Consider the following 12319-nt stretch of genomic DNA (forward strand, 5'->3'; position numbering starts at 1 on the left):
TATATAGGTATATATAAAATATCTGTGCTCTTTCCTCAGCTATTTACATATACTTATGTGAATCTGACTCTTAAATTATACTGGTCATTCCTAGTCATGCCCTCTGATAAATGAAATAATTTCATCACAAAATCAACTCCTGCTAATATTGACATGAGTGTAAGACACCACACACACATGCGCACGCACACACACACACACACTCATTGAGTGGAAAGAATACATTTTGTTAGCATAGGAGTGGTTTGACTGACAGATGATGATGAGCATAACTATTTACCCAAATTATTATGCCACTTAAAAAGGAAGTGATAATGCCGTGAGGCCTTGAAATATGATAATGCAGGTGGATGTACCAAAGTGTGAACACTCTGCAAAGTCCACCCTTGATACTGCCAAATGTCTGTCTACCACGTAGATAAGAGTAGAGGTTGTTAGGATAGAGAATGTGTGACTTGGAAGTCGAAGGCGAGTTTTATTTATTATTTTACCTTTCTTCTCTATAATAAGTTAAGACAAAATTAATATTATTTAGTATATAATCTACCTAGTGCTAAAATTTTAATAAAACTATGAAGTATAGGTAGAACTACTAAGTGTATTAGTAACTGAATATGATATAAAGCTGAGTGAAAGTGTTAATGTATAAATTTAATTATATGCCATTTGCCAAAAGCCTACTGCCAAATTTGAAGTGCTTGTCTATACATATATTAAATACCTTCTTAACAGCCTACAGTACACTAAAATTTATGTTTACTAGGCTAGCTTGTATGGCAATGCTGAAGAAGTACTATTTTAAGGATAAGGTTGATTGGCAATATATCTGTTTTATATACATATCATTTATTTTAAAGTAATAATTTTACTTACTCATCATTCATTACACAAGCATTATTTGTCACTTACTCTGTCCTAGGCACTGGAGACACAGAGAAGACGCAGAGACAGTAATAATTGGTCTATACCTTAAATAATTCATAGGTAATTTTAGCTTATCCAGTAGCAAATTATGCTGTTTTCCTTCTAACTGAAGGAAGGACAAACCAAGAAAAGCACAGATAAACAAAAAGGTCAATTCACAGACATTGGGGTAACCAGAAATATTGAAGTATTTGTTTGTTTCTTTCTCTACTGCTTATTGAACACAAAATAATGTTTTGAATAACATATTGAAGACAAAATAAAAAGTTTTAGGATATTTGCAGAGCTTCCAAATCAATCCTAGGCTCCAAATGCTTATGCTAAATGTCCTCTTTTCCCCCTTTTTGTTCCTTCACATTGAGCCACTTTCCCTTTCACAAAGAGAATCAAAACTACTGGCTGAAGTCTGCCGTGCTTAAAAAGTAAGGACCTTGGAACATGCTCTAGTAAGCTCTTAGAAAAAAACTTCCCAGGGACAGGAAAAGAGAGCATGCTTCATGTATTTCTACCTTACCAGCCACATGTCACCTCATTTCATGGTAATACTAGACCAAGACCAGTTTCTCTTAAAAGCATAAATAGGGCCGGGGATTTAGCTCAGCGGTTTGGTGGCCTGCCTTGCAAGTGCAACGACCTGAGTTCAATCCTGGGTACCAAAAAAAAAAAGCATAAATAGAATTTCTTCAAAGCAGAAATAGAATATTAAATAGCGAATCTTAAAACTAAATTGTAGCTTGATCATTACCATTCTGCATTCTGCTTCATCCTTGGAAAACTTCTAGAATTGAAAAAGGAAGATTTCATATATTCCTTTTTTTTTTTGGTAGTGGGGATTGAACTCGGGCCCTTGTGCTTGCAAGGCAGATGGTGGCACCACTGAGCTAAGTCTCCAGCCCATATACTCCATTTTTTATGTGAACATGTTTACTTTTCACTAAGATATTTAAAATTAATTTCTTAGAAATTATACTGGGATAATGACAGCCAACATTTGGCAGACATTTACTGTATGCCAGGGCCTCCAGAGATTTTTCTTCTTTCCCTCATAATCCTATTATAATTTAACTGGTTATATGGGTTCGGTTTTCTTCCATTTGTTACCTATTATTTCTCTACAATAGGTAGATAGGATATATTAAATAATAATAAGCTTAGTGATTAATTTCTCTTCTAGATACCTTCCAATTCTTAAATAGCCTGGCAGTTTTTATAACCTAGCAAAAATAAGAGCTCTTTAATAAAACAGGAGAGAAACGTTGCAAAATACTCAGCAAAATGAATAGCTCTGCACATCATATATGAGCAAAAGAAGAAGGACTACAGTGAGTGAGCCACTCTACATCTCCAAGGCTTTCAGTTCTCTGTGGGACCAACATACCTGTGAATATACTAATAGATTTTGCTGATCAAAATGCAACTTTGGGCCAAAGATTATATTTCCTCATAGTTGAGTCAACTGTATTATTCTACCCTATGATAAAGCATAAAAGGAAATATACTCAATTATAGCCAGTGAAATACAAACTTCCTTTTATTAGTGTTTCATTATTTCAGGTACTGTTCCTCATAGGCAAATGAATAGTGTGTATAAAAGTGGCAAGGGGAGGTTTAATCCACTGGACACAATACAATCATCATATGTTGTAGAGACAAATTTTCAGACTCATCATTTAGAGCATTCTTATTGATAAGAACAACACCAGACATAGGCAGCTTAAAAACCCGGACTTAGTTTGATTTGAAATGTGTTACTTTGCTTTTCTGCACGGTTTTAATTAATTTTGACTTTCTCTTATGAAAATGTTCAAACACAAAGGAAAGTACCACTGTTACATGTTACTACATGTTACAATTATTGAGGAGCTATAGAATTTTTAAGTATATAAAATGTATCATAATTTACCCCTAAATCTTTTAGTATGAAAAAACTTTGCATATATTCACAATATTATAACCCCTAACAAAATTTATAATACTTCCCAATATAATCTATAGTAGTGTTCATGTTCATAGTTTTCCAGTTATCCCCAGCTTTTAAAAAATTGAGTTGTTCAATGAAAGATTCAGTCAATGACCATTCAGTACATTTGATTCTCATCTTACATGTCTTTTAGGCTACAGTGGTTCCTAACTACCATCACCACCACTCTAATTCTCACCCCCATTTTTTGCAAACATCGGTTTACTACAGATAGATCATGCCTGTCATGCTGTGGAATGTCTCATCTTCTGGATTTGTCTTTTCTTTTTCCCCTAATGTCATTTTAACTTGCTTTTACTGATAAAGTTTTGATAGATGCAGGTTCAAATATCAGTGAAGTTTAGTAATAGTAATTTTTATTCTTACTATAGTCTTTATTGTTCATTAGCCAGAACATAAATTTTCCATACTTGATTAAAATTATTAAAATTGAAATATTCACTTTTGAAATATATTTATGGACCATATATTTAGAAAAGCCATCCAAAATTTTATACCTGAACTAAGCCCATTTTGATCAAACAAAAAAGGAATAGAAAGGGAAGACAAAGTCTCCATCATTTCCATTCCTCAGGGGAAGTAATTGTTAGTTTCTGGTATATTCCTCAGGCATTTTTCTCACAGTATCTAAACAGAAATATGTAATATGTACAAGCTAGAATTTTTAGAGAACTTTTGACAATATTTTATCCTGTTTCTGCAATTGGCTTTGCTTCAATTTTAGAACAATTAATAATTTAACTACAATCCATTCCTCACAAACCCTTTGGAGTCAACTTTTAGTCTCAGATAATATTTTTCTCCCACTTAAATCCACTTAGTAACTTTTCATTGTACTTATCTTAAAATGTATTTTATCACCCTAGAGTACAAAGCCATATGATGTGGCCCCTACCTATTTTTTCAGTTCATCTCATAATTCTTCATCATCTTGAATTAATAACTCTTACTGCTGAGCTCCATACCTGGCTCCTTCTTGTCATTCACACTATCACCCAGAAGTACTTCTTTAGAAATACCTTCCCTATCACCTAATCACTGTTTTAATCATCAATGGTGCACTTAACATCGATATTTTCTTATTTGTCTAATGGCTTACCTAGATTTTATCTGTCTATGCCTCTACACATACTCAGTCATATTTAGGTGCATAAAAACACATATACATTAGAATGTAAGTTTCATGAGAACGGGAACCTTGTTATCTTTTTCTTTTTCTAGAGTCTAGAATATTTCTAACTTACAGTAGATATTCAAAATTTATTCAATGAATTTACCATGGAATCTTTTCAGTTCACTCTTTTAAATATCTCCCTGATCTAAAACAGTACCTTTTCTAGCACTTTACTGGATATTTATTTTCAGTTTTTTGTTTTGTCATTTTAAGTAGCACTCTGTGAAATATTCTTGTCTTTGATTCTTTCATGTTATAAGTTCCTCAAAGTAGAATTACTATATCAAAATGTGCATTTTTTGCAGAATTTTATCAATGTGTCCCATAAGAAATTTGTGGTCTTTATTAATAATGAAAGATACCATGTTTTCTTACATACTGGGCAATTCTGAATATTATGAAACTTGTTAATTTTTGACAATCAAAAAATTCTTTTTGTTTGATATTTTAAAACTAATGATTTTGATCAATGTATCAGAAAGTCAACTTTAACTGACCTTCTTTAAAATATAAAGTTTTTACTGGCCCCATATAACTAAGAAATCCAGGGCTTGCTCAGTTCAGGAAAACTGTACAAGGAACTCACTAGTATCATCAAGATGCCATCTGTCCATTTCTTGGCTACACTGGTTTCATTCTCAGACAGGTTTTCCGTGTTATAGCAGGGATGCTTTTATAACTCCACTAGAGAAAAGTTTTTCTTCCCAGAGAATCACAGCCAAGTTTCATTAGTTCAATCCTGTTCATTAGTTGAATCCTGTTCCGGTTTCTGCGCCAGTGATAGTGGCCACATGGAGAAAATATGCTGGTTGACAGGTCCAGATCACGAGCCTATCAGGATGTTAAGTAATGGGGTCAGCCCACTGGTACAAGATTACCTGTGAGTGAAGAAGGATAGTTTGTGAAAGAAGGACAATGGATGCTAAACAGGGAAGGAAAAAAAAAAAAGGAATGCCTAACCATTGCATTGAAGGAGCTGGTACTATTTTTTCCTACATAAAAATTGGCACATTTTTCTACGAACTGCCTATTCATATTCACTCATTTATTTAATTGGATGGTTCATTAGTTTATCATTTTTAAAAGCTCATTTTTAAGGAAATTGCTTTTTATAAGCTACAAATATTTTCTGTTTTGCTGTCTTTTTGTAACTAAAAATTCTGCCTATAAATTCCTACACAGAAGTGTTATATAATATATGATCAAGTTAATAAGTCTTCATTCAGTGTTTATTACTCATCTAAAAAAAGCGAAGTACTATATTAGGTGCTAAGAATTCAGAGATGAATAAAAGATAAGGCATTCCCTTTAAGGGCTAGCCTACTGAGTAAAAAGGGTTATAAACTTTCTTAACTATTACCAGATGGTGTCATGTAAGGCTTCAAGGATGAAATTTGAACTGCTTCCAAAAGAATGAGTTGAAGTTCCCTGGTCAGATAAGATGGTAGGCAGGGAATTTACTTGAAAACAGAAGCATCTGTAGGAATGATTTCTGCACTGTCATAACTGAGGATTTTCAGAATGATGTCATGTAGTTCTTGACAGAAAAAGGAAAAAGGCAAAAATTCTTCAAGCTTCGTTTAAGGATTTTCAAGCCCTTGATTATTATAATGAGAAATATCACTACTTAGATATACTTAGAAACTCAGATGTGTAAAGAATATTGAGATAACTAAAATCTGTACCTAGAACCCAAGTAAATCAATCTGTTGTACCCAACTTCAAGCAATATCTAACATACAGCTTCAGCTGGTTCTACAAAATATGTAGCCACTGGGTCGGGTATTTAGCTCAGTGGTTCTACCGCCTGCCTCACAAGTGCAAGAACCCGAGTTCAATCCTCGGTACCAAAAAACAAACAAACAAACAAAATATGTAGCTACAGACTAGCAACATGATCTTTCTTTGACTTTTGTTCAGTGTAAGAGCATTTGACTAGAAGTCCTGTAAGGTTTCATCCATTTCTGAAGCTCTATGAGGAAATTAGTAGGTACTTATGAAAGAAAAGCAAATCACATCAAGATCCAAATTTCAGATTTACCAATGAAAACGTAAAACAATACATAAGATCCTAATGATATAATTGAAAATGTGAAATAGGAAGTAAAGGGCTAAAGGTGTAGGGGAAATGGGAAGGGTAGGGAAAAGGTAATAAGGCAAAAGGAAAAAATATGAGAAAATGAAAAAATGGAAATAAAGTGTTTGTAAATGGGGAGGGCCTTGAGGAGGGGTGATGGGAGGGCAGGGAGAAGGGGAAAAAAAGAGAAACAAGACCTGTCGTGTAAAGGTACAAGATCCCAATAATGAATGTAACTGTACTGTATTCCTAAAATGTACCAATAAACTCAATTAAAAAATAATAATAGTGTGGAAAGATTAACGATCTGGGTACTGATTTTCTCCCCTTGAAATTAGATTCACAATGGATTCCTTACTGACCCTAGACAGGAAAATCAACCTAGAAAATAAATGTAGGTTGGATCTTTTTCAGATATATAGTATCATTAGTACTTGTAGCAACAGACATGAACTCTTCAGAAATATTTATATTTATATATATTAAATAATCCTATATATATTTATATTAAATAATCCTATTTCCACAATCATGAGCATTTCTAGTTTGTTGTTGTTGTTGTTATTCTTATTTTGTTTTGATGTATCAAAATTCAATTTAGGACGGGTGTGGCGCTACATACCTGCAATCCCAGCACTCTGGAGGCTGAGGCAGGAGAATCCCTACAAGTTGGAGGCCAGTTTGGGCTCCATAGTGAGTTCAAGGCCAGCCTAAACTACACAGCAAGAGCCTGTCTCAAAAAAAAAAAAAAAAAAAAAAAAAAAAAAAAAAAAAAAAAAAAAGTATTACTTGAATTAGACCTTTGATTTCTCCTTTGAAAAAGTTTTTATTCTTACAATCTACTTTGTTAACATTGACCATTCCTGAAATCAGTCAACTTTGATTTCTGCTTTATCGAATCAATTTAGGTCTGTATTAAGACTTTTCTCTAAAAATCCTTCTATTGTTTCATATTTACCAAATAAGGACTTTTTATATCACTTTGTCAGTAATTTTTACTTATCTAATTTGCATATACATGCTTCCCCAAAAATGCTTGATATAACTTGGAAATTTTTTTTTTAATCAGTACATGTTAGCAGTAGAAAATTGTGAGGTTCATTTGGGGAAATACATACATTCACTTCGCATATTTTAATCATTTTCTGTCCCATTATCCTAGCCTCCCTTTCCTCCTCATTCCACTGATACCTTCCGGGTCTTCAAAAGCCTTCCTCCTATTCTCTTGCAGAAGATTTTATAATATAGAAAGCACTGATACATCAAGATTAAATGAAAAGAAAATGAAGACAGGAAAAGGAAGCCCAAAAAGTTAGCACTCAAAGATATACCAAAAAGATTCTCACTAGAATTTATCAAAGTGCAATCTAAGGAGTACTTACTCTATTGCATGTTTGAAAAACAAAAAGAAGGATGGAATATTTAAACATGTCTACTTATAATATTTCTCTGAGCCTTTAATTTATATAAGCACCTGTCAGGACTTTTGTTCCGTATAATAATTGCAAACTTTTTTCCAAGAAAACAGAGCTTTTTATGACACTTAAGTCTGAAGCAGATTTCTCTCACTGATCTTTTTTCCTTTTCCTTCTCATTGGTCTTTGAAATTTGAGTGATAAGAATGGAGAGAGTTCTCAGCATCATTTCTTCACTAAATATGATACAATAATATGAAATAAATTATTTTAAATATAGAAATAATGACAGACAAAAATTTCTCACAAATTTTACAGAGAATGTATTTTTGTACATGAGTCCGACTTTGTTTCATATTGAAAATAGTACATTTGCAAGTTATTTAGGATTTATAGCAGTTTAAAAACTAAATTGCAAAATTTTTGTAAGTGTAAAAACTTTTTCATTTTTGCATGATCTGTTTGCATGATTTCCTGTCATATGTTATAGTGTTCATTTGTAACATAAAAATTGGCAACAAAAGAACAATAGATCTCATCTCAAGTTTTTAACTTTTACTGAAACCTTTTTATATGGTCCTGCCTGGAAAGCACAGCAGTGGCTATATCTAAATGTTGACTATAGGCAGAAAAAAATACTAGTTTCTGGTATAGTAGCTATGAAAGAATTGAGAAGGTCACAAATTAAAATAATAAATGTCATAAGATATAGCCTTACTTTTTCTTACCTTACTCATCTACCAAATCCAAATAGTATTGACATTGTACTATTTGTTAAAAATGAGGGCAGCCTAGCAACCTTATCAATAGATTGAGATGTAATGAGGTAAATAGGTAGATAATTGATTAATAGATAAATATGAAATGATACATGTTTGGGTCTTATAAGAAAACATGTCACCCATGACAAAATTCTCAGAACTCTAAAACTTTTTTTGAAGCTGTTTTTCTTTAAGCGGTTTCTTGTTTCTTGACTACTAGAAGCAAAATGATATGAAACGGTAAGTACAAGCTAAATCACTTACATTCTCTTTCATAAAATACATTTCTAACTGCATTACACAAATACTTAAAATTAGAAATATATTTTAAGAAGTTAATAATGGAGTCATATGACTTTAACACTGTGCAGCTGTTTCCCACAAGGCATTTTTCTCTAAAATGCACTAATAAAATAGCTTTGATGAAAATTGAGTAAAATGGAAATGTAAATATTTATTTTGTCCTTTTTCCAGTAGTTAAGGAGAGAACTGGAAAATATTAGGGGGAGGGCCATGTTCCTTTTCAAGAATGTTTTGTGAGGTCTTAGAGAACAAACTATATCTGATAAGGTTGATCCCTAGAGATTGGGCAGATATTTTATGCATATGAAAGATCTATTAGCATACTTAAGATAGAGCAATGTATTAAGCATTTTAAGTGGTTTGAAAAAAATACTTATTCTGCGACCTGCCTCGAAAGCGCAAGGTCCCAAGTTCGATCCCCAGTAACAACAAAAAGAAAAACCTTATTGAATTAGAAAAACAAATGCACATTTAGAAAAGTGTAAAATGTACACACAATTTTAAGTGAAAAATTCATTATTTCTATTCAGTAACAACTTGCATTCATTGCATTTTATACTGATTACTCTTATCAAAAAACTAATTCCTGTATATATTTATTTTAAACATTGTGATTTTATGTAATGTTAATAAAATTGCCTTGCTTTTCTTATATCTATGTAAAAAGATTTCTTAGATAACCATGAAATTTAACATGGAATAAAGTTTATGTCTTTGAATATTTAAAAAATATATTTAAACCAAAGTTTTATGCTATTTTTCAAAATGGAGACCAAAATAGTTAAGGAACCTTAAAATATTAATGTTCTTGTACTCAAGAAATACAGAAAGTAATTAAATTATTTAGTCTTTGTTAAGTCATAATTAAAGTTAACAAAAATGAACATAATTTCCAAATAGTTTTAATATTCAGAACAAGCACCCTTGCAAATAAGAGTTTATTATGAAAATTCTAGTAGACTTTTAACTGCTGACATCATTGTGTTATTTGAATTAGTCTCTTGGGGCCAAAAGAAAAGCCTCACAGCAATTTATAAATGAATCTTTCTCTCTTTGGTAACATTATGTGTCCCATTGAAACACTAATTTTCTACTACTTCTCTTGTTAAAAATTAAGCCTTGGGGGGAACTTCACAGTTAACTAGTTACATTAAATTTTGAATTAAAGGAATAAGATATTATACGTAACTCATCTTTTGTTTTCTCTGTAAACATTTATTTTTATAGCATGCAATCTAAGACAAAATAATTGTAACTATTTGATATCATAAGAGTGGTTTACATACACTATTAAGCCAAAATCAGACAGACATTTTAGCTAAGGCAGTTTGTCATTTATAATCTTGAGGATACTATGGTCTTAATGATTGGGTGTGCTGAGAAGTTTGAGACAATGATACAATTAACATATGCTTTATTGAAGGAAAAAATAGATTGTATGTTGAGCATTTACCACCCTAATGGGTAAATACTATGGTGGTACACTTGATAGGTCTTAGTGGTGTTAGCAAAAGAAAAAAAGAAAGAAAGAAAAACACACATTCCAGGGAATCGGAATGGTCAGGATTATATCCTGTCACCCTTAAATTTATAGTTTAAATTAATGAAAAGGCCCCATCTGTGTAATAATAGAATGAGATTAGCATTCCAGCAGTGTTTCCATATGGAGGATGTCGCTGGTTACATTCTGGATGTGCAATATTATTAAGACAAAGTTTCTCTAATTTGGTTATCCTTTATGTGGTCCACTGCTTTACCTTCTCCTCATTGGATTCCCTATACCTTAAACTAAACTGTCCAATGTATGTGTTAAGGAGACAGGAAAATAATATTAAAATATTGATTTGGCCTTAACAATTAAAATTGGATCATCTCTGATAACCCAGTTTATTGAAATTTTTAGCAAAGTTCAGAAACTTTCCCATATGAATAATCATCTTGGGTGACTTAGGAAGTGCATAATTTATAATTAATATCAAAACCCAATTTTATAAAAATATAAAATATGCAAAATGATGTTCCATACCTAAAATGAATTGCACAGTAAAATACTTATTGTCTAGAATGTCTGATATGATTGTATTAAATAAAATATTTCCTTTCATCTTTTTGCAGCCAATTGGTGCTTTGAATCCAAAGAGAGCAGTGTTTTATGCAGAGCGCTATGAGACATGGGAAGACGACCAAAGCCCGCCCTACCATTATAATACACATCATTCAACAGGGACGTCTACCTTGTCCTGGCTTGTTCGAATTGTGAGTATCCTCCTTACATTAGTTTGTCTTTATCTTAAAGTTTTTAACATAAATAAATAAAAATCAAATGCACTTGTAATTAATTTTCAGGATTAGAGATCAGTGAAGTAAAAATCAAGAGGTTCCTAACTCTACCAAAAACTGAATCTTTTTTTAATGAATTTTCTTATTTGCAGAATTGAGTTCAAAGGTTTATTGTGAGCTTTTTAAGCCTAAGTCAGTTAGTTGGTGGTTTTAGTTTGTTTCGGTTTTGGTGGTATGGACTGAATCCAGGGCCTGGTACATACCAAGAACGTCTTTCACCACTGAGCCACTCCCCCAACCTCCTAGTTATAAAAAAGCCAGAACTCCGGAGTACATCCTCAGTACCTGCTGTTCTTTCTCACTAATAACGTACACTGGCACTTACCTGTCACACTCACTCTTGATTCTGGGCAGCATGTTTTAAAACCAGCTTGCAAATTTTTTTTTTAATATAGCAAAACATTTATTGGTACATTATAGACATATGTAATAGTAACACTCATCATAGGGAATTTGTACCTGTGCATGATACATTCCGCCCCTTTTTACCATGTCCTGCCTCCTCTCAATCCCCTCCTCTCTCTATGTACAAAAGCTTTGTTTCCATTTTTTCCTTCTATTTTCCTTTTCCTTCCTTCCTTTCTCCCTTTTTTCTCTCTTGTTCCTCTTCCCATTTGAACATTTTTTCCCATTTCCCAACATCTAGCTTAAAAATGTTTTGAAAACCTCTTTCTGTTACTTTCTCTTGTTCCTAAAACATAAATATATTAAGTATCTCCATTCTTAAAAAAAAAAAAAAATTGAAAGCCTCCTTCCAGCCTCTGCTCTTTCTACAATTGCTTACCTTTGCAGTGACCTCAACCAAAAGCGTATCCTTTTCTGGACTGTATGCTGGGTGCTTGCTCTTTGCAGTCCATCGCCTCTCTTCAGCTTTTAGCCTGACTGCCTCAGATTCCATGCTCTGCTTTACTGAGTTGTTCTTGTGAAGGTCACACATTATGTGAAGAGAGTGTACTCAGCGTGTCTCTGAAGCTCTTGACACCATTGCTCAGTTTTTCCTTCTTAAAATTCTTTCTATTCATGGCTCTTCTAACAATATCCTCTCCTGAATTTTCTCTGATTGCCCTAACTGTTGCTCTCAGTCTTCAGTCTTGTGCTCAGATTTTTCTTCCTATTCTTCATGATCACATACTTTTGCTGACCTATATCATTTAGTTACAAGATAATAACTTCTAGCTTCGGTCTTCATCAGAAACATTTCTCATGGGCTACTTAGTTTCCAAGTGCCTACTGGGCATTTCTCCCCAACCTTCTCATAATACCATAAACACCTTTCTAGAACTGAACACATACCCCTCATAAACCGGCTATAGTTCCTCCTCGTTTGTCTAATTAGATAACTGG

General features: G+C 32.9%; 1 protein-coding gene across 3 annotated transcripts in view; it reads left to right on the forward strand.

The window, feature by feature from the left end:
* Positions 1-12319, forward strand: part of Nbea (neurobeachin) — a 680165-nt gene that overhangs the window by 582614 nt on the left and 85232 nt on the right. For all 3 annotated transcript variants that reach the window (XM_010623923.1, XM_010623924.1, XM_010623926.3), the window contains one exon: positions 10751-10891. In XM_010623923.1, the coding sequence (XP_010622225.1) occupies positions 10751-10891 (141 nt within the window). The remainder of the gene's footprint in view (positions 1-10750; positions 10892-12319) is intronic.

The sequence above is a fragment of the Fukomys damarensis genome, unplaced genomic scaffold, assembly GCF_012274545.1.
Source record: "Fukomys damarensis isolate Sample0158 unplaced genomic scaffold, DMR_v1.0_HiC HiC_scaffold_38, whole genome shotgun sequence".
Lineage (NCBI taxonomy): Eukaryota > Metazoa > Chordata > Mammalia > Rodentia > Bathyergidae > Fukomys > Fukomys damarensis.